The sequence below is a fragment of the Diceros bicornis genome, chromosome 28, assembly GCF_020826845.1.
Source record: "Diceros bicornis minor isolate mBicDic1 chromosome 28, mDicBic1.mat.cur, whole genome shotgun sequence".
In the NCBI taxonomy this organism is placed as follows: Eukaryota; Metazoa; Chordata; class Mammalia; order Perissodactyla; family Rhinocerotidae; genus Diceros; species Diceros bicornis.
The window spans coordinates 36,747,319-36,770,024 of record NC_080767.1 but is presented as its reverse complement, the minus strand read 5'-3'; the positions used below and the strand labels follow the sequence as shown (position 1 = coordinate 36,770,024).

Below are 22,706 nucleotides of genomic sequence, written 5' to 3'. Positions count from 1 at the left end.
AGGATACTGAGGGGACCCCTGGGCTCGCATGCGGAGGTGAGAGACTCCAGAAAGAAAGGGACATCTGTTGACTCAAAATAACCAATAAACATTCTATAGATAAGAGAAATAAGGTGAGTTTTACTTGAGCCAGAGTGAGGGTTATAACCTGGGAAGGCCTTTGAAAGTGTTCCAGAGAAGCATGTTTTCAGTACAGCCATGTTTTTAGAACAAAGAACATACATTAAACACACCCAGGATACATTTTCATCAAAGTTTCAAAGAGATATTTAGTTGCAAATTAGTACGTATGTGACCCTGATGTCGGGACAGGGACTAATCCAGGCCTTACCAATAGGGCGTTACCAATAGGGTGTAGGAGGGGAAACATTCTTATCTTAAGAGAGTGCATTCTTTTTGTTTTTTTGGTGAGGCAGATTAGCTCTGAGCTAACATCTGTTGGCAATCCTCCTCTTTTTGCTGAGGAAGATTGGCCCTGGCCTAACATCCGTGCCCATCCTCCTCTACTTTATATGTGGGACGCTGCCACAGCACGGCTTAATAAGCAGAGTGTATGTCCACACCTGGGATCCAAACCTGTGAACCTTGGGCCACGAAAGCTGAACGCACAAACTTAACCACTATGCCACCGGGCTGTCCCCAAGAGAGTGCATTTTTTACTTTCATGGTTAAGCAGATGTACAATGTATGTTTGATAGGTCATAAGTCAGGCTTTTTAGTTCAAGCCGAATCAGTATTTTTTTTTTTTTTTTTTCCCCCAAAGCCCCAGCAGATAGTTGTACGTCATAGTTGCACATCCTTCCAGTTGCTGTATGCGGGACACGACCTCAGCATGGCGGGAGAAGCGGTGCGTCGGTGCACGCCCGGGATCCGAACCCGGGCCGCCAGCATCGGAGCGCGAGCACTTAACCGCTAAGCCACGAGGCTGGCCCCCCGAATCAGTTTTGAACCCGAATAGTTACCCCATGTACCTCAGTACGTGGAAATCTCTTGTCATGTCCGAATGGAGACCTGAAAGATGAGCAGGAATCAGCTGGGTGGAAGAGAGGAAGGAGTGTTCCAGGAACAGCATGGGCTGTGACTCAGAGGCAGGAGAGAACCTGGCACCTTTGACTCAAGGTGGCAGAGAGAGGGGAGAGTGGCAGCCAATGAGCTGAGGAAGAGGGAGCCAGAGCAAAGGAGAGAGGCTCCACTGCTGGACTGCCTGGGTTCTGGGCAAAATCCGCCACATCCTCCCCTGTGACCCTGGGCAAATCACTTAACTTCTCTAAACCTCAGCTTCCTCACCCCTAAAATGAGGAGGAGGATGGTTTCTGAGCTCTTATGAGAATCTTGGGTGATTATTCACTTAAAAGTGCTCAGAGCTGAGCCTGGCATGGGCTCAGGACACTTTGGCCATTGCTATCAGAAAACAAGTGGAGGGCCGGCCCCGTGGCTTAGCGGTTAAATGCAGGCGCTCCACTGCTGGCGGCCCAGGTTCGGATCCAGGGCGCACACTGACGCACCTCTTCTCTGGCCATGCTGAGGCCGCGTCCCACATACAGCAACTAGAAGGATGTGCAACTATGACATACAACTATCTACTGGGGCTTTTGGGGAATAAATAAATAAATAAATAAATAAATAAATAAATAAATAAATAAAAAGAAAACAAGTGGAAAGTAGATAAATAGATGACACATAGGGACTAGGACAGCTATAAGATCAGCAATAACTAGCACCTCCTGTCTTGCTCTCTCTCCTCTTTACCCCATTGTGTTTCTCTTCCCAGGACTTGTTACCTGACATATATTTGTTTGTCCAAGAGAGGAGGGGCCCTTGCTTTGTCCCCTGCTGCATCCCTGGTGCCTGAAACAGTGCCTGGCACATAGTAGGTGCTTACAAAGACTTTCTCCTTGACCAAACCTGAGTCAGGCTCCTCTGAGCCCTCTGCTCAAGTGGGCTCGACCTTGGGCTTCCATCTCCATCCTCGTAGAGTCCAATTGTAGCAAGAATCCTGCTGAGTCAGTTTAGCAAAAATCCCCCACCCTTGGTATCTGATCACCTTCCATATTTGATCAAATTCCTCATCCTCCATTCTCAATCTTATCACCCTGGCCTGCTGTCAGCAAAAATCCCGCTAGCCTTGATGTTTCCTCTTGGTCATTTTCCATCCACTGACTCCCATCCTGCTCCTTAGCTATAAATCTCCACTTTTCCTTGCTGTATTTGGAGTTGAGCCCGATCTCTCACCCCTACTGCAAAACACCCACTGCGCTAGTCTCTCTTGAATGAAGTCTTCTTCACTGTCTTTAATAAAGATCATGAATACTTTTTTCTTTAACAGTGCCCAATATGAGTTATCGAATGAACCTATAACTATATTGATGAGGCTATTGCAAGATGATATGACTGGATGCTGGCTAAATGAAGGATACAGTCAGCTATAGACAGACATTGGTAAATAAGTCAATGATCAATACAGATGAATAGAAACACATAGTGAACATATAGAAACGCACAGAGATGATGAACTGCAGGTGTGTGAGTGACATGACAGTTGATGACAGCTCCATAGAGACAATAATGCAGACCAGTGGTTCTGAACCCAGCTACATTTAAAGCACCTGGAAGCTTTTCGAAACTCCACCTGCCTGGGCCCCACCTGCACTGAGAGAACAAGGGCTGGGAGGGGCACCAGGGTTGGGAGTGGGACCAGGGTCTGGATTTTGACCCCCACGTCAACTCAAGGCTTACCCTCCCTGGACAGGCTAGGGCAGGCGATGGGGAACTGGAGTAAGTGTAGGGAGATAAACAAAGCCAGGTATCAGGGGACAGAGCCAGGGAGGAGAGGGTACCAGTGCAGGAACAGAGCTCTCCACTGGCTCTAGATGAAGCCTAGAGGTCAAGAGCAGGGAAAGATGGTCTCTAGACAGGTAATAAGCCCCCTTCCGAGCCCCATGGGAGGGGGATGTACTTGCAGGCCATCCCCTTGCCTGTCTTGGGCCGTGAGGAGCTGGGTTCAAGGTCAGCACAAGTCCATGCCCTGGCGGTAGCCCCTTCCTCCACCTGGGCAGAACCTCTCCTCCCTCCCTCCCCGTAACCCCTCGCACACCCTCCTCCAACTTTGGGGAACCAGAGGGCTTCCAGGGGCAAACAGCGGTGCCCCAGCAGCGGAAGACGAGTCCCCAGACGCTTGTCCCCCGGCTCAGTTGTCCTTAGCGTCACCATGGTCGGGGCAGAAGAGGAGGGGGTGCTGGAGAGGTCAAGGTGGTCGTAGAGGGCGGCACAGAAAGACCCAGGGCAAAAGAGGCCGAGAAATAGGGAGACAGAGGGCCTAGCAGAGAAGTGAGGGGGGAACCGACAAACGGAGATGGAGAGGCACAAAGGGGCAAGGGGCCGCAGGACGAGGAACGAGAGAGGCCCGCCCGGCGGCGAGCGCAAGGGGCAGCAGCGAGCTGGGCCGCCTCTCGGCCCCGCCCGGCCCCGCCCCGCCCGAGGCTCCGCCCGCGCGGCCGCGCCCCGCCCTGCGCGCTCGTGCCGGCTGGGTGGCGGCGGCGGCGGCAGCGGCGGGGGCTGCAGGCGGCCGGGCGGGCGCACCGGCAGCAGGTGGGCGGGGTGCGGGGTGGCGGCGGCGGGCGGGGGGCTGCCGGGCTGCGCTCGGGCCGGGCGCGGCCGGCCGTGGGCACGCCATGGACTTCAACATGAAGAAGCTGGCGTCGGACGCGGGCATCTTCTTCACCCGGGCCGTGCAGGTGAGGCCGTGCGCCCTGGGCCCCGCGCGGCCGGTTCCCGGGGCCCGGATGTGGGGCGGGCCGGGAGCACCCTGCCGCAGAGCCCGGGGGGGCGCAGGAGAAGCCCCTCGAGGCCGCGCCCCCTTCCCCGCTGCGGCAACACCCCAGCCCCCCGCATCCCCTCCTGCGCTGCCCCGAAGAGAGAGAGAGAGCCCGGGGCGGCCGGGCACACTGGCCGCGCCCTCAGCGTGGCCCACCGCCGGGAACTGAGCCGGGCCTCGGCCCTGTCCACTGGGCGGAGGTATCAGTGTCCACCGTTTCCACCAGCTGAGTTACTCGCTGCCCTGGCGCCCGCCCCAGACCCCGGTGGGGGCTCTGCTGGGGAGGGGCAAGGGCCTCAGGCGGCTCCTGCCTCCCTGCCCTTGCCCAGCAGTGACTCTGCCTCCCGACAGGGGTTTGGAGGCCTGAGTCCCAGGCCCAAGGACTCATGCACCGCCCCGACCCCGCCTCTGAGCCTCAGTCTCTGCACCTGTGCAATGGGCTGTGCAGTGTGCTGCTATGATTCCCTCAGGTCCCTTTTACACGCTTGGATAGTCAGGAGCGGAGCCAAGAGGACTGTGGTTGTTTTCTTCCTGCTCTGTGGGAGGCCTGTTTCCTCTCATTTCTCCAGGCCTGGGGGGTGGGGAGAGGGCTGGGGTCTGGCTGGGTGCCCTCCTTGGGAAGCTGTCCAGGCCCATGAAGCTGGGATTGGAGCAAGTCCTATCCATTTAGGGGCAAGGAGAGAAACTGAGGCAGCTTAATGTAAAGACCTAGAGTCAGCTGTGGGCGTGGATGCTCCCTCTTGTGACCTTGGGGAAGGGGCTTCACCAGTCTGGGCCTCAGTTTTTCAATCTGAAAAATGGGATTAGCAGTTGCCCCCTCCCAGCAGGAATGAGGGTTCCGTGGCGCTCTGCGTGAACATGCTCCCTACAGGCAGGCTCACCCGACTGGCGTTAATGTGGTTAATATTGCACCTGTGCGGCATGTGACCTTGGGCAAGTCACTTCTCTCGGAGCCTTCATGTCCCCTTCTGTCAATCAGGTGTAACCAAGGGTGGCTGCAGACTTGGGGCTTGGCGTCGCAGTGCTCTGGGAACAAGTCTTGTTGTTTGTCCCTTGCGTTGTTGTTGATCTCGGGAGGAGCCCAGCCGCACACAGCCTCTTGGAAGCCCATGTGGCCGTGTTTACTAGAAAGCGCAGTATCTCATTGGGCCTTAGTGCCCCAGTGAGGATTTGCTGCTCAGTGTTTCAAGCCCCCAGGTGACCCCAGCCCTGCTGGGGATGCCAGGAACCCAGAGCCCCTTGGCCAGCCCCAGTCCATCTGGAAGGTGGGGAATCTGGAAGGTGTTGGTATGGCAACCGCTCTATCTCCCACATCTGGGAAGAACATGATCTGCTGGTTTCCTGTTCCTGTGGGGCCCTGGCACCTGACCTGGCCAGGGCCTGCGGAGCCTCTGGCTGTGGGGAGGTTTGGGGCCTTTGGCCTCACTTTGCCTGGTGGGGGCAGGCTCACTGGGTCACCATACTGGAATGGGAGCCAGCGCCCAGGCCCCAGCCTCCAGAGTGGAGGAGGGAGCTGGGAGCTTTATAAATAGAGGCTTTCTCTGGCTCTGCACGCCCACCCACTGCTGCTGCCATCTTGCAGGGAGCAGCCTCGGACTCTGCAGGCATCAGCCTCTGAAGCACCAGGCCCTTCCCCTTGGCAGGGATGGGGGAGGGTGGCAGGCCAGAAGAGAGAGGGGCAGGAGAGGACACTCAGAGGACCCTCCTGAGGCAAGTCTGTCCAGGTGATAGGAGTCAGCCAGGAAGGATGTGGGGTAGTGGTTGTTATCAAAGTGTGGGCAGTTCCTCTCCGTAGGTGCTGCCTTGCTGCGTCCCAGGACATGCTGGGGAAGCACTCAGCCCCTCTGAGAACAGGGGTACCTTTAAGAGCCTCGCCCTGCCCCCATCCCCTAGGGAACCAGACCTTGGCCATGGGATAAGAAGCCGGCAGGGGTAGGATCCCTTTTGCATGGGTGATTCTGGGATGGCTTCTCCGTCCCTGAACTGTGCCTTGAAAGTCAGGAGGGGCTTGTGAAGTTGGTCCATGTGGTGGGAACAGCCCACCTAAGGACACTGAGGCAGGAAAATCAAGGCATGTGTGGGTAAGATGCCAGTGGGCGTGCGAGTGGGCAGAAGTGAGAGTACTAACCGGTCGTAGTAGTTGCAATAACAGTAATAGTGGTGGTAGAAGTAATGAAAGTAAAGCCACGGAGGCGGCAGAATTGTCATCATCCGAGCCAGGCAGGCAGCGGCGGACGTGGGATGGATGCCTGAGAGGGCGGGAGAGCCTGGTAGGACGTTGAACCCAGTGGGTGTGGGGTGTGAGGGACGGGTAGCCAGGTGGCTCTGTGGGGAGTGCTGCCGTGAACCTTGGTAAGGAGGGGAGAGGCTGGGGGTACATTTAGGGTGACCTGGACTGGTACCGTTGGGGTAAGGAGGTCCCTAGGTGGCTCCTGAGAGCTGAGGAGGGACATGGGGGAGGCCTTGTATCGGTGATGATAACACTAGCTAACATTTATCAGGCCTGTGCTGTGTGCTGGCCATGGAGTTAAGCACCTTCCAAATTTCTGTGAGATAGGTCCTGTTATCCCCGTTCTCCAGGGGGTAAACTGAGGACTAGAGAGGTGACTTCGCCTCTCTGAGCCTCGATTTCTTCATCTGGAAAATGGGGCTAATGCCACCCCCTGAAAGGGCTGGGTGAGGTGAGCCTGTTCAGGGCCAGGCTCTGGGAGGCTCTAATTTGGGGAATGTGAGGAGGAAGAGGAGGCAGAGGCAGGGAAAGTGGGGAGAGGTCGGAGGAGGCCAGGAGCAGCTGGTACCCAGGTCGGGAGCTGCCCACCCCCATCCGCCCAGCCCTGCGTGAGAAACCCAAGCCCTGTTGCATAATTGATGGCTGCCAAGCAGAAGCAGCCTGACTAGCAGCCTATCGGTGGCCGCCTCCTGCTCCTGTCCTCGGCCTCTGGATGATTCATCACTGCCAAGTAGTCTGGAAAGAGCCTCCAGACCCCCAGCCCGTGATGACCGTGACTCCAGCACAGTCTGCCCCTTGCTCAGCCTCAGTGGCATCGTCTGTGAAATGGGAAGCTTGACCCACCGGCCCTGGAGGGCTGTTGGCGGGTCGGTGGGTTGGTGGTGTAGAGCGCATAGCACAGGGTGGCGCCCTGGGTGCGGTCAGCAGAATCTGTTGTTACTCGCTTCCTCGGGCAGGTCTTCTCACTTTCTGTTTGGCTGCGACCTTGAGCAGGCTCCTTCCCCTGGCTGGAGAAGGCCTTCCAGACCAGAGGGGCCAGGACTTGGGCAGGTTTCTAGTTGTTCCTAGGTGGCCCACCTGGCTTCTTCCAGCTCTGATGGGAGACCCGTGTAACATCCTGGCCTCTGCCTGGCCTTGGGGCGGGGCTGCAGAGCTTTCTGGGGCCTGGGTGTGCCCAGAGTTGGATCTGATGGGCTGGCAGTGTTCCCTGCCCGTCACACCAGGCCACCAGAGGCCAGCCATGTGGCCGCCCTCCCCCTGCACATTCCCCTTCCTTCCCAGCCATCTCTGCCCATCAGCTCCTAACAGCAGCAGCAGCATCTCACATTGAACACTGACTCCCTGCCAGGCCCTGGCCTTCATGTCTTACCCACATCTTTCTTATTACATCCTCACAACCTGTGAGGGAGGTGCTATTACTTATTATCCCCATTTTTCAGCTCAGGAAACTGATGCTCAGAGAGGCAAAGCCACTTGCCCAAGGTCACCCAGCCCATCATTGACTTGAATCAGGGCTCTCTGATTCTGGAACCTGGTTCCTTCCACTCACTCCCCTGGCACCCCCTCCCCAGTGGCCCCCAGCCCCCTTGGGGCCTCCTGATAACCCCAGACCTTACCTGTGGCCTGTTTGTTCCCTGAGCACTTGCGACCAAGCACTTTCCTTCAGAGTCAGGATCGGAGGACCCTTAGCGGTGGGCTCCCAACAGTTCCTTACCCCTCTAAGTCCTGTGCCAGATTTTGTATAAGTGTGTGTTTCTGTGGGGAGGGAGTCTATAGCTTTCATTGGATTTCCAAAAGAAGCCACAATCCCCAAACTCTGGTCCAACCACGTCATTTCACAGAGGGGTAAACTGAGGCCCAGAGCAGGTTGTAACTTAAGCAGGTTGGGGACAGAGCACGTTTGCTGACCTTGGGGCCTGGGTTCCAGCTGAGGCGGAGGGGTAGGTGAGTGGGGCGGTGGGGGGTCCTCTCTTCCCCCTTCTGAGCCCTCCCCTCACAGTTCACAGAGGAAAAATTCGGCCAGGCCGAGAAGACCGAGCTTGATGCCAACTTTGAAAACCTTTTGGCCCGGGCAGACAGCACCAAGAACTGGACAGAGAAAATCCTGCGGCAGACGGAGGTGCTCCTGCAGCCCAACCCCAGTGAGTGGATGTGGGGCTGGTCCTGGGGCGAGGGGTGGGAGGCCTGGGCTGCCGAGGCCTGGCAGGTGGGGCAGTGGGGCTGGGCGGCAGGCAGGTTCAGACCCTTGGGGCCTAAGGCTGCCATGGGGGGTCTCAGTTAAAGAAAACAGCAGACTCCGTGTTGGGCTCCAAGACGCGCTCTCTGGGGCAATGGGAATGCTAAGTTTTGCACAGAGGAGTTGAAGAAATGCCTGGAAACCAAAACACTTGGGAGGAGAGGCAGGAAGAACACAAGCCGGGTCATTTGAGAGGAGCAGCGAGGTCAGAGGTGGAAGAGGGCTTGCCCAGAGTCACACCGTGAGCACAGAGACGCAGAACTGCCAGAGAACCTATGAGAACAGAGGGGTGACTTGGGGTCGAGATGCATGTCTGCCTGTAAGTCTGCTGTGTAGCTAACTGAGTGGCTGAGAGCTTTCTGGGGCCAGAGCCAGGGTCTTGTCATCTGTGTGTTATGTTCTCTAAATCATATTGTAATGAGGGAGAAGTGGGCTGGCCTTGACTTCGGCCCGTCACCCCCAGCTGTGTGACCACAGTTATATCTCTGAGCCGTGGTTTCCTCCTCTCTAGAGTGAGGGGTTCCACAGGGTTGAGTACCAGTCTCAAGGGTTGAAGTGGGCATCAGCGAGAAAATATTCTGAAGTCAACAGGCTGGGTGCTCCTGAGGGCAGGCCCTGGTCTGGGTCTGTTTCTGTTGCCCTGGGTTTCATCCTTGGGCTTATACCAAAGAGCCCTGTGGCTTTGGCTGCTGTTTCCCCACAGGTGCCCGAGTGGAGGAGTTCCTGTACGAGAAGCTGGACAGGAAGGTGCCCTCGAGGGTCACCAATGGGGAGCTGCTGGCTCAGTACATGGCGGAGGCGGCGAGTGAGCTGGGGCCCACCACTCCCTATGGTGAGCCGGGCCCCACAGCTGGGGTCGGGGTCAGGGTCTCTCACGCTCTAATTTTTCTCCCTCCCTCCCTTCCTTCCTTTCTTTGTTGTTGTTTTTTTTTTAATTCTTATTTATTTATTTTTTTCCCCCAAAGCCCCAGTAGATAGTTGTATGTCATAGTTGCACATCCTTCTAGTTGCTTTATGTGGGACACGGCCTCAGCATGGCCAGAGAAGCGGTGCGTCAGTGCGCGCCCAGGATCTGGATCCGAACCCGAACCCGGGCCGCCAGCAGCCGAGCACGTGCACTTAACCGCTAAGCCACGGGGCCGGCCTTCTTTGTTGTTTTTAATTACACAAATTCATTCTACTTGTAAAAACTTCAGTCAGTGGAGGTGAAAATAAAGTAAAAAATGGAAGCCTCTCTTCCCCAGTTTGGTTTGCGGGCCTTTTTTAATGGGATCATACTGTATGTACTATTCTGCAACCTGATTTTTAAACTTGGCCTTGCATTACACATATCTGTTCCCAGTAGCGCTAATAGAGCCACCTCAATCTTTATTTTTTATTTTTTGAGTTTTACTTTAAAACGCACCTGTTTTAAGTGTGTGATTCAATGATTTTTAGTAAATTTAGAGTTGTACAAACATCCCCCCAATCCAATTTATAATTTTATTTATTTATTTATTTTTTCCCCCAAAGCCCCAGTAGATAGTTGTATGTCATAGCTGCACATCCTTCTAGTTGCTGTATGTGGGACGCAGCCTCAGCATGGCCGGAGAAGCGGTGCCTCGGTGCGTGCCCGGGATCCAAACCCCGGGCCGCCAGCAGCAGAGCGCGCGCACTTAACCACTAAGCCACGGGGCCGGCCCCCCAATCCAATTTAAAGAACATTTCCATCACCCGTAAAAAGTCCCTTGTGTCTACTTACAGTCAGTCCCCACTCCCACCCCCAGCCAACCACTCATGTGCTTTTGTCTCCATAAATTTGCTTTTTCTAAATATTTCATATGCATGGAATCATACAATAATTGTTTTTTGCATCTGGCTCCTTTCACCTAGCATAATGTCATTGAGGTTCATCCATGTTGTAGCGTGTTTTAGGATTTCCTTCCTTTCTGTTGCTGGATAGCATTCTATTGTATGGATGGACCACATTTTCTTTATCCATTCATCATTAGATAGACATTTGCATACGTACCTTTGCGTGGACGTGTGTTTTCACTTCTCCTGAGTAGATACCTAGGAGCAGAATTGGCTGGCTCATATGGTAAATTTATGTTTAATGTTTTAAGAAATTACCAAACTGTTTTCCAAAGTGGCTCTGTGATTTTACATTCCCACCAGCAGGATGGTGTTTAATTTCCAGATATTTGTGGATTTTCCAAGTTTCCTTCTGTTGTTGATTTCTAATTTAATTTCACTGTGGTTGGAGAACATGCTCTGTATGATTTTCTTTCTTTTAAATTTATTAAGACTTGTTTATGGCCAAGTATGTGGTCTCTCCTGGAGAATGTTCCATGTTCACTTGAGAAGACTGTATATTGTGTTGTAGGTAGAGTGTTCTTAGTTAGGCCAAATTGGTTGATAGTGGTGTTCAAATCTTCTGTATCCTTGCAGATTTCATGTTGTTGTCTGATCCATTATTGAGCGAACTGAAGTCTCCAATTATTTCTGTTGAAGTCTATTTCTGTCTTCATTCTGCAGTGTTTGCTTCATATATTTTGGGATTCTGTTGTTAGGTCTGTATGTTTACAATTGTTTATCTTCCTGATAAATTGACTCTTTTATCATTGTAAAATACTGCTTTTTGTCTCTAGTAACTTTTTTTTTGTCTTAAAGTCTATTTTATCTAATGGTAATACAACTGCTCATGTTCTCTTATGGTTACTGTTTGTATGGTATACTTTTTTCTATCCTTTTATTTTAAACTTATTTATGCCTTTAAATCTAAAGTTTGTCTCTTATAGACAGCATATATTTGGATCTTTTTCAAAAATCCAGTCCGACAATATTTGCCTTTTGATTGGTGTGTTTAATCCATTTACATTTAATTTAATTATTGATGTAGTTGACTTTATATATACCATTTTGTTATTGTTTTCTATGTTGCAGGTCATTTTTGTTTGTTCCTCCTTTACTGCCTTCTTTTGTGTTAAATAGATACTGTATTACCTAGTGTAACATTCTAATTTCTTTGTCGCTTTTTTTTTTACTTTAAAAAAATTCTCATAGTGGTTTTGCAATATGAATTACAATATGCATTTTAGCTTATCACAGTCTACTTCAGAGTAATACTAACTTAATTCCAGTAAAATATAGAAACTTTGCTCCATTATAATTCCATTCTCTCCCACTTCCTTTGTGTTGTTATTGTCCTGCATACTGCATCTCTATATCTTATAAGCCCAACAATATAGTTTTCATAATTATTGTTTTATACAATTGTCTTTTAGATCAGTTAAGAAAAGAAAAAATTTATATTGTCTGTTACATTTGCCTCTATAATTACCTTTGCTGGTGCTCTTTCTTTCTTTATGTGGATGCATGTTACCATCTGACGTCACTCCCTTTGAACCTGAAGTCTCTCTTCTATGGCAGGTCTGCTAGCAATGAATTCTTTCAGTCTTTCTTATCTAGGAATGTCTTCATTTTGTGTTTACTTTTGGAGGACAGTTTTAGGTGTACAAAATTCTTGGATGAGAGTTTTTTCCTTTCATCACTTTGAATATATCATTTCACTGCTGTCTGGCCTCCATTGTTTCTGATGAGAAGTCATTTGTTAATCTTATTTTGGCTCCCTTGTATGTGATAAGTTGCTTTTCTCTTGCTATTTTCAAGACTTTTTGTCTTTGTCTTTCAACAGATTGACTATGATGTCCTGGCTGTGGATCTCTTTGTGTTTATTCTGAGTTTGTTTAGTTTCTTGGATATGTAGATTAATGTTTTTCATCCAATTCAGGACATTTTTGGCTGTTATTTGTTCGAATATTTTTTCTGCCCCTTTCTCTCCTCTTCTTCTGGGACTCCCATTACTCATATGTTGGTTTGTTTGATGGTGTCCCTTAGGTCTCTGAGGCTCTGTTCATTTTTATTCATTTGTTTTTCTTTCTGATCTTCAAATCAGATAATCTCTATTGATTTATCTTCAAAATTGCTGATTTTTCCTTCTGCCAACTCAAATCTGCTCTTGAGCCCTTCTAGTGAATTTTTCATATCAATTATTATACTTTTCAACTCTAGAATTTTCATTTCTTTTTTATAATTTTTATCTCTTTATTAATATTCTTTATTTGATGAGTCATCATCATCATACTTTCCTTTAAATCTTTAAACATAGTCTCTATTAGTTTTTTTTTTAAAACATATTTGTAGTAGCTGCTCAGAAGTCTTGTCTGGTAAGTCTAACATCTGGGCCTCCTTGGAGACAGTGTCTATTTTTTTTTCCTCCCCAAGCCCCAGTGCATGGTTGTATATCCTAGTTATAAGTCCTTCTAGTTCTTCTGTGTGAGCTGCTGCCACAGCATGGCAACTGACAGGCGGGTGGTGTGGTTCTGTGACCGGGAAATGAACCTGGGCCACCAAAGTAGTGAGAGCACTGAACTTTAACTACTAGACCATCAGGGCTGGCTCAGAGACCGTGTCTATTGATTGCTTCTTTTTCCTGTGTAGCAACCATATTTTCTTATTTCTTTGCATGTCTCATAATTTTTGTTGAAATCTGGACATTTTAGATGATATATTATAGCAGCTCTGGATTCTGATCCCCCTGGGAGTTATTATTGCTGTCTGTTTGTTTAGAGACTTCCTGAGCTAATTGTTTAGAGTCTCTGTCTCCCGCAGTATGCAGCTACTGGTGTTTCTGTTTTTTTTTTTTTCTTTTTAAATTATTCTTTTTATTTTTAAGCCTAGCTTCCTGGAGGTTGCTCCTAGGTCAGCATATGTTAGTGATCAGTCAGCAGTTGGTCAGAGGTTGTGCTTAATGCCTTGCACCGTTAAGACTTGACTTATAAATTTGTGAGTGGGCTGGGGAACACATTCAAAGTTTCAGCAGCTTACAAGTCTGCCCAGCTTTTTGTTTGTTTGTTTGTTTGTTTGTGAGGAAGCTCAGCCCTGAGCTGACATCCATGCCAATCCTCCTCTTTTTGCTGAGGAAGACTGGCCCTGAGCTAACATCCATGCCCATCTTCCTCCACTTTATGTGGGATGCTGCCACAGCACGGCCTGACAAGTGGCGCATCGGTGCGTGCCGGGGATCCAAACCTGGGCGGGTGGGTTTTTCTGTGTTCCAGCCCAAATCAAGCCAGCCTCTTCCAGCAGCAGAGCTGCCAGCCTCGGGCTTGCCCCGCCCTGGTACAGCTACAGCACCACAGAGCCTGGGGAGATGGGAACACCCTCAAGGCTGAAAAGCCACAGACGGCATTGTTCTTACCAAGGTCCAGCAGTTCTTGAATGAATGCTTCTCAATTTGTTGTTTGCTTTTGATCAATTTCCAGAGTCTGGAAATGGTTGTTTTTGATAGCTGTGTCCAGTTTTTTGTTTTGTTTTTTAGTGTGTGTGAGGAAGACCAGCCCTGAGCTAACATCCAATGCCAATCCTCCTCTTTTTGCCGAGGAAGATTGGACCTGGGCTAACATCTGTGCCCATCTTCCTCTACTTTATATGGGATGCCACCACAGCATGGCTTGACAAGCAGTGTGTCGTTGCGCACCCAGGATCCAAACCTGCAAACCCCAGGCTGCCAAAGCAGAGCACGTGCACTTAAATGCTGCACCACCAGGCTGGCCCCTGTGTCCAGTTTTTTTTTTTTTTTTTTTTTTTTGGTGAGGAAGATCAGCCCTGAGCTAACATGCATGCTAATCCTCCTCTTTTTGCTGAGGAAGACTGGCTCTGAGCTAACATCTATTGCCAATCCTCCTCCTTTTTTGTCCCCCCAAAGCCCCAGTAGATAGTTGTATGTCATAGTTGCACATCCTTCTAGTTGCTGTATGTGGAACTTGGCCTCAGCATGGCCGGAGAAGCGGTGCGTGGGTGCGCGCCCGGGATCCGAACCCGGGCTGCCAGTAGCGGAGCGCGCGCACTTAACCACTAAGCCACGGGGCCGGCCCCTGTGTCCAGTTTTATTATTGCTTTCTGGGGAGAGGATTTGTTGATCCTTTTACTGTCATTCCAGAAGTCTCACCACCCCCTAGTCTTTTCAGTGGCTGTGTAGTATTCCATTTTTTGGATGTCCCACTAATTATTTCTAAGTCCCCAGTTGAGGGATATGTAGATTGCGTCCACATTTTTCCAGGCCAGCCATTCTGCACTCAACATCTTTCCTGTTGCCTCCTCAGCACGTCTCTTTCCCAGTTCTCCCCTACTTCCTGGGGGTCAGAGCAGCCTGAGCCTGACCCTCTTCCTCACCCTTCACCTCTGTGTTCTCAGGGAAGACGCTGACCAGGGTGGCAGAAGCCGAGAAGCGCCTGGGAGCCGCAGAGAGGGATTTCATCCACACAGCCTCCATCAACTTCCTCACGCCCCTGCGCAACTTCCTGGAAGGGGACTGGAAGACGATTTCGGTGAGGGACGTGGGACATTCCGCTTCCTGGTAACCATGGCAGCCCTCTCCTTAGAGCTGCTGAGCACAAGCTCTCCTCTCATGCTGGGAACCCCGCATTGCGGGGCCCCCCCAGACGTGGTTCTGTGGACTGAGGGACCTGGAGTGGATGACTTCCCCTGCCTGGGCCTCAGTTTCCCTGTCTTGACCAGATGGCCCTGTGGGCCCGTCCTTCCACGGCCGAGGGTCTCCCAGGGCTGCCCAGGGTCTCACTGCTTTCTGCTCCCCACCCCACAGAAGGAGAGGCGGCTCCTCCAAAACCGGCGTCTGGACTTGGATGCCTGCAAAGCGCGGCTGAAGAAGGCCAAGGCCGCAGAAGCCAAAGCCACGGTAGGTGTCCCTGCTGGCCTCCCGCCCCTCCCAACTCTGGTTGGAGCCAGGGGGTGGGTGTGAAGGGACCTGGTGTTTGGCATGAGCGCTCTCCCCTGTCCCTGCCTGGAGAGGCCTGGCTGCAGGGCGCTGGTCTGGGCTGGCCACTTCAGGTCACGCCTCTCTGTCCCCACCCCCAAGGAACCCTGGTGGCCCAGAGCTCTGGGTCCCATGGCAAACATTTGTGGGGCGGGCCGACCAGCAGTGCCCCAATCTGGGCTCAGGGCACCCCACAGCCTCCCCAGACAGGCAGCCAGTGGGAGTTTCTCGCATGCCCCTGCCCTGCCCTCCCTGGATGCTGGCTCTGTTCCTGGCTCTGCCCGGGCACTGCTCCCCCTTACTAACTCCCCACCTGCTGCTCCCGTGCTGGTCCCAGGGCACCTTGTGCTCAGGCTCACCCGCCATGGTGTGGAAAAGCCGGAGCTGGACTGCCTGCCTGCTCAGGGGCGTGTCTGAGGGGCCCTTTCAGACTGGATAAGGCCTGGGCGATCTCGGCTCCCCATTCACCCTCAGCCCACTGAGGCCTGTTGGGCCTGGCTGGGCCAGTGGGACACAGCATGGGACAATTTGACCAGGGCTAGGCCAGGATTGGGAGAGCTGGGCCTGAGGGTGAGCACACTGACATGCCAGGCTGCTTGGGGGTCTAGGGGCCTAAAGGCCACCTCACACCCTGAGAAGGGAATTACCAGGTCCAGGGCATGCCAGAGAAACTGCCACCTGTGCCTGCCCAGGCTCTCGGCCGAGAAGGCCAGGCCCAGCCCAGGCTCCCAGCTGCCCATAAGAGTTCCGGCCCCAAACCCTCCTTGCATTCCCCTCCCACAGTGTGGCCACCTGGGGCCATGGAGCCTGGGCCTGCACTGCCTCTGGCAAGAGCCGTGGGCAGGATCTCAGCTCATCCAGGTGTGTGGGGTCCAGATTGGAGGCAGGGGCTCAGCCACTGGAGTCTTGTTGGGGTTGGGTAGGATGACCTATGGCTATTGGGATGACCTCTCTAAGTTACCTGGACAGGACAATCTCCCTATTACTCAGGCTGGACAACCTCTTTGGAGTAACTTAGCCAGAACAAACTCTTCCTCCATCAGCCAGGCCAGGGGAGCCTTTCCTTAGTCACTGGAATGGCACAACCTTTTCTCCAATTGGTTGGCCTGGACAACCTCAAGCCCTTGGGTTAGGTCCGGACACCCTCTCCAAAGCTAGGACCTGGGCAGCCCAGGTACAGCATCCCAGAGAACTCAGGCCCAGCGATTGGTTCCCTCATCCCCATCCCTCTAAACTCATGTGCTGTGCACACACAGATCAGGACTCCTTCCAGAGGGTGGGGCTGTGTGCGTCCCTTCGCCCGACCGCCTAGCGTCCCCTCCTGCTGGGGCCTGGGGGGCCTGCTCCCGCCTGCGCTGTGGACTCACTAACTCTCTGTTTTTGTTCCTTCCCGTTCTGCTTTGGGTAACTTGCTCAGTGTGAGGGAGATGTGAGTATACCTGTCCGCGTGCTGTGCTGCTTCGGGCTCGCCCATCGCGGCCTTGGGCCCGCAGTGCCATGGCCGGCCCAGGGGACGTCCTTGGGCGTTTTGCAAGCAGCTGGTCTCCCCACCAGAGCTTCCACCATGTGAAGCCTCTGGTTTGGGGGGACGCCAGGCATTGGAGCCTGTGAGTCAGCTTTTTGCAAATGTTGAAAGCCTGTCACTCTGTCCATCCATGCATCCATCTGTCCACCCTTGTTGTAGGGGAGGGGCCTGGTCCTTGCTGCAGGAGTGAGATGAGATGTGGTGTGCAGAGATTCTGGGATGGAGAAAGCGGTGGGGGGGGTGGGGCGTGCTTTTTTTGGAGGACCGTGGGTCTAAGTGGGGCATTCTGAGTGAGACTGGGGTCCAGGGAGGATGGGCCATAACCCCTGGGCCAGGCGCTGGCCCGTCTGTGGCTTGCCCAGAGGCAAGTGCTGTGACAGCAGCTGCAGGCTGTCTCCTCGTCGCATCTGCTCTCCGGGCCTACCCAGCGTGTCCACCCACTTGGTCTTTGTCTCGACTCTCTGCGTCCCTAAGCCCACCTCCTCTCCAGGTGGTCGGCACGGGGAGAAGGGGGTCCGTATTGTATTTGTCTGTAGCCTCCTGTCCCTGGGGCTGGGGCTCCTGGCATCTCCCTGTGGGAGACTCTGGGGGCAGCCTCCTAGCCCTGGCCTCAGCCCCGCGTGACCCGCCTCTCCCCTTGAACTCTGTTCCCCGCCAGACGGTGCCTGACTTTCAGGAGACTAGACCTCGTAATTACATTCTCTCGGCCAGCGCGCTCCGCGGTAAGCGCACCCCCCATCCCTGGGCTCTCCCCCCACCCCCTCCCACAGCAAACAGGAGCCAGAGGGTAAGGCAGCGCATTGCCCACCTGGCTGGGCGAAGGTCCCGAGAGGCTGGGGGAAGGCAGGAGCCCCACCTCTATCCACCCGCCTGTCCCCTGTGCCCCGTGACCATGTTGCTGGCCTCCCTTCTCCCTGCAAAATGCTGAAGGTGGAGGCGGGCCAGCTGTGCTGAATGACACGGTGAACTGAGGATGGCAGCTGTCCCATCCCCAGGGGACCTGAGCGTCTGCCTGCCCCATCCACAGCCCTGATCCCTCCCAAAACAGATACTCCTCCCCAGCCTCGCTCACCATTGTGACCGCCAGGCCCTCGTGGCCCCTAGCAGAGAGAGGCTGGGCCTGGCCTTCTACGCGTTCACAGACCCTTAAAGACAGGTGGCCAGGATGGCATTGTTCACCCAGCTGCCTTCACGGCACATCTGCGAGGTGTTGTGGGTGCACCAGGAGGCCTTGAGAATGCGCGGGAGGGGGGGGGGGTGGGCGGGGGGGCAGGGCATTGCGGGTGGAAGCAGCAGCTTGTGCTGAGGCCCAGAGGTTCCAGAGCAGGGGTGTCCTGAGAGGGACCGGAGCCGAGCATGTGGGGGTGGGGGCGGGGGGCCGGGGCAGTTGTGGGGACAGGAGGTGGGCAGGGGCTGGCTCGTGAAGACTTTGAATATCTTGGTATCTTTTTTTTCTACAGTTCTGTTGAGATATTTGGTATTTACTGTTTAGTTTGGGAAGTAGGCAAATCACGTCAATCCCATCGTGCCCATCACAGCCACTGCTCTGCCTTTTTCTGGCTCTTGTCACCTCTGTCATAAGCATGTTGCCAGTGTATTCGTGCAGTCATTCAATGGCTGGACCATCGTCCCTCGGGGGTGCCAACCTCAGCTTAGTCACCAGGCCCCCATTGCTGGGTCCCCTATGTCTGTACATGTGGAGGTCGCTTCCCGTGTTGGGAGGCACCGTGGCAAGACATCTCTGTCCGCAGGGCCGGCCGGTTTCTGTATGTCAGTTACCGTCTTAGGGAGCTTTCCTGCAGTGGGCGGGAGAAATGGGTCTCCTAAGTCGTGGCGGGGGGAGGGGGGTCTTTCTTCTTTAGACTCTGGATGACACTTCCTGTCCCCCTTCCTGGGCCGAGTGGAAGGAGAAATATCCTGGAGGGTGGAGACTGCCCTGTTTTTTTCTTTTGCCATTGAACCCCAGTGTGACTCGGGCACGAGGCTGCCTTTCTCTGCCGAAGGACAGAAAGGGTTGTGCCTGGCCCAGGGCCACACGGTCCTGCCTCCCAGCCCACCAGCCTTAGCCAAGTGTCAGGGTGGGGTGGGGGACGCTCGGTCTCCCTTGAGACCCCAGTCAGAGCCTGGGGGCTTACACTATAGGAGAAACCGAAGCAGGACTTCCCAGCTGGCTGTCCCCCTCCCTGCATGTGGCATGTTGGACTGGACTGTGGTAGTCAGCACCCCCTTCTCACACCAGGCCTCATCCCAGCCTCAGCTCCTGGGTGGGTTGCGGGGAGGCAGTGCGGAAGGGTGTGTGTGGGAAGAGGTTAGGGTCTCGGCGAGCTGGGGCAGGGCATGGGCTCTGGGGTTCAGCCATCCCCCCTCCCCGTCCCGCCCCTCCCCTGCTGACCAGTACCCCCCTCCCTCCCTGCCCTGCTGACCGGTCCTGTTGTGGTCTCCACAGCTCTGGAACGATGAGGTGGGACAAGGTGAGTCGGGGCTTGGGGGTGGATCCAAGCACACGTGCTGCTGCAGGGTCAAGTGTGGTTCTGGTTCTGGGCTCCGCCCCACGCCCCTGGTCATTGTAGGGGGTGTCACTTCCCCTCCACATGCCTCGAGGCACACAGTGGGCCCCCGGGAGGCGATTGTTGGCTGGATATTCCCCTGATGGGTGGTGATGTCAGATGGGTGAATGAGTGACCCATGGCAGTCCCCGAGGGTCTGTCTCTGTGACTGCTCGTCACAGAACCGGCCCATGGGGGTCCAAGTGGGGCTCTAGCTCCTCCAGGGGTCCGGGCTCCAGGCCTGAAGTCAGGGGTGGCAAGTGCATGCCTCCCACCCAGCTGTCTGTCTCTGCATCCCCAGGGGCAGTGAGGGGCCCAGGAGAAGGCTGACGGGAGGGGCGGCAGGGGGCGCGTCTCGCTCTCACACTCTCACACCTTGCCCTTCCAGGCTGAGCAGGAGCTCCGGAGTGGCCCAGACAGAGTTTGACCGGCAGGCCGAAGTGACCCGTCTCCTGCTGGAGGGAATCAGTAGCACTCACGTGAGTCCTGCCCCCGCTTCCTCCTTCCGTCATCCCGTCTTCTGCCCACCCTCCCCACCCCATGTCCCCACTAAAGTCCCTGATGAGGCAGTGAATGAACCTGGATCCCGAAAATGAACCTGGATCTCGGAAGCAGGCAGGGAAGGGCAGTGCTTGAGCCCGTGGTCAGTAAGGTGGAATTCAGCCTGATGGAGCAAGTCCAAAGGGTGGGTGCCTCTCTCCTCCCCCAAGGAGCAAGAGGCTTGGAGCAGACGACATGGGAACACTGGGCCACGGTCTAGCAGAGGCCGGGGTGGGGAATGGAACATTTTGTCCCCTGAGACGCCTCACATTCCTGTCAGCAAGGGGCCTCTTCTCCACAGGTGAACCACCTCCGCCTGCCTCCATGAGTTCGTCGAGTCTCAGACAACTTACTATGCACAGTGCTACCGCCACATGCTGGACTTACAGAAACAGCTGGGCAGGTGCCCACTGGGGTCCCCTGGCTCCCAGACCCAATGAGCAGCCCGACCTCCCCTGGGCGAGAACCTTCTCCCTGAGCTCAGAAAGCCCGACGACACACTGGGGTGGGACAGAGGGCTGCCAGCTGGGCCCGGGCACCCCATCAGGATGACAGTGAGGTGGCTGGCCTTGGGGAGCTCTGAGAGTGGTTTCTTGAGAGTGTGTGGGCAGGGAGGATGGCAGGGGCCGGACGGGGCAGGAGATCTCACTTTTCCCTTTGTTTCACTCTGCCTTCCATGCTGCCAGCTCCCAGGGAGCCATGTGAGTAGCTGGGGGTCTCTTTGCCTCTGTGGCAGTGGGCTCAGCTGGTGTTTTGTGGGGCACCTGGCACTCCCACGGGGATATGGCTCCTGGCTGCTGAGATGTGCCCCCCCCCTCCAGATTTCCAGGCACCTTCGTGGGCACCACAGAGCCCGCCTCCCCGCCCCTCAGCAGCACCTCGCCCACCACCACCGCGGCCACCATGCCTGTGGGGCCCTCTGTGGCTGGCCTGGCCCCTGCGGGGGAGGCCGCTCTCTGCCTGGAGGAGGTGGCCCCACCTGCCAGTGGAACCCGGAAGGCCCGGGTACTCTATGACTACGAGGCAGCTGACAGCAGTGAGCTGGCCCTGCTGGCTGATGAGGTGGGCCTGGGTGCCACAGGATGGCGGGAAAGGGCTGGCTTAGGAGCACCCCGGAACTGGAACTGGGAGCATTGGGCCTGCAGACCTACACCACTGTCTTCGAGTCTCTGAGGGGCCCTGAGGGTAGAGCTAGGACCAGGGGGGTAAGTGGAGGCAGCTGCAGCTCCAAGGAAGCGACCTCTAGCGTGCTGTGTCCATAGAGCAGACGAGGAGGTGAATGCCCGCCGCTGGAGGTGTAGGTGCCCCTGTATCAGGGGGAGATCGCAGCTCTGTCCCCACCTAGCCCTGGGGCCAGTTCTGCCCTCGCCAGGGCGTGACCTCCCCTCTTTGCCCTCCTCTTCAGCTCATCACTGTCTACAGCCTGCCTGGCATGGACCCTGACTGGCTCATTGGCGAGAGAGGCAACAAAAAGGGCAAGGTCCCTGTCACCTACTTGGAACTACTCAGCTAAGCAGGCCCCCTCCCAGGCGCCTGCCCATTCTAGCCTGGGCAGAGAGGATGGGTGCAGCCCTGCCACTTTTCTGTTGGTGACCCAGCTGCTCAGGGTGGGGAGACTAACCCCATCCTGTCCTTGCCCCTGGTCATCCAGCTGGGAGGGGGCCTCAGAGGCTAAATGATCCCAGCCCCTCCCTCAGCCCTGCTTCTGACCTGGTTCTGGAGCCCCAAGCCTGCCTGCATCCCCTGAGCATCCCAGTTCTCCCGGCTCCTGCGCAGGAGGGCGGGGCTGGCCGCAGCAGCTGTTTTTGCCTTGGCCCGGGTAGGGGTCAGCGCCGATGGCCTGAGGAAGCCCCGGGCTGCGCCCTTGGCAAGAGAGCACCTGCCTTTTAGTTGCCAAAAGCAGCAAAGGGGGGAAGGCAGGCAGGTGTGTGGCCAGGTGCCGTCCCCTCGGGACGATCTGGAGTGTAGGGGAGCCTGGCCAGAGAGGCGGGGCTGGGCCACGGAGCAGCATCTCCCCGGCACTGCCCTTTCCCTCCCGCCCCACCGCTCACGCCTGCACCTGTCCACACTCACTTTTTAACTGATCTTTTTACTCTGCCTGTCTGCTTGCTCTCTAGCCAGTGATGAATAAACCATCCTTCGTGTGCATGTGGCCTGGGCTCCTGTCTGGGGCGCGGACCTCACAGGGCTGGCACTGAGGGCGGCAGAGGGAAGAGAAGACTTCACCTTGCACCATGCCTCCTCCTGGGGCGGGGGAGCAGTGCCCCCGGCCCCCTCCCACAAGCACTGGGGCAGAGGGCAGAGGGAGCGGCAAGTTCTCTGAAGCAGGCAGTGCATTCTCCACAGCCCTCCCTTTCTCCCACAGAGCCCGAGCTGCTCCGACAGAGTTAGTACTGTTCCTGTACATGAAGCTGCACAATAGACATCTTATTCCCAAGCAAAACTTTCCTAAATCTGGGCAGAGTGGAGTTGACTGTAAAATCTGCATGGGGGTCTAGGCTCAAGTAGTTGGCGGCCATCAGTGTGTCCTGTGGGCCTGGCATTGAGCCAGCTGCATTCACATGTACCCTCATGTCGTCCTCACAGATGAGGGAAGAGATCAGAAAGACAGTCACTCCCTCAAGGTTCCATAACTGGCAAGTGACCACACACGGACCCTAGCCCAGGTCAGTCTGATTCTAGAAACTCCCAGTGGCGGTTTTGGGCTACAAGCCAGGTTTTAGATTAAGGCCTTTGGGCTGAGCCCAGCACTCTGTCATTGAGTCCTGAGACCAAAGGCTGGTAGGCCCCATGGCTGGGGCTTCTGACAGGAGGAGAAGTGGGAGGGGAGGCAGGGGCACAGAGCTATAAATAAGAAGGAGCAGTTTCAGGAAAGGCTACACCTAGCAGTAAGCCCAGCCAGCTGGTAGACAGAAGTGTGTGGCAGGGGGACGAGACCTGGGCAGGCCAAGGCAGGGACAATTTGACAGTGTCCACCCAGCACCCCCGCCCCGATCCC

General features: G+C 54.9%; 1 protein-coding gene across 1 annotated transcript; it reads left to right on the top strand.

Annotated features, from left to right (window-relative positions):
- The first annotated feature begins 3,619 nt into the window (after positions 1 to 3,619).
- SH3GLB2 (SH3 domain containing GRB2 like, endophilin B2) lies at positions 3,620 to 21,856 on the top strand. Its single transcript, XM_058524251.1, is given in 12 exon segments — positions 3,620 to 3,734; positions 8,044 to 8,185; positions 8,984 to 9,112; positions 14,518 to 14,651; positions 14,927 to 15,007; positions 15,930 to 15,967; positions 19,514 to 19,574; positions 19,576 to 19,647; positions 20,010 to 20,024; positions 20,026 to 20,111; positions 20,530 to 20,770; positions 21,114 to 21,856. Coding segments are annotated over 12 exon segments (1,170 nt in total). The 5' UTR covers positions 3,620 to 3,671; the 3' UTR covers positions 21,222 to 21,856.
- The last annotated feature ends 850 nt before the right edge of the window (positions 21,857 to 22,706 follow it).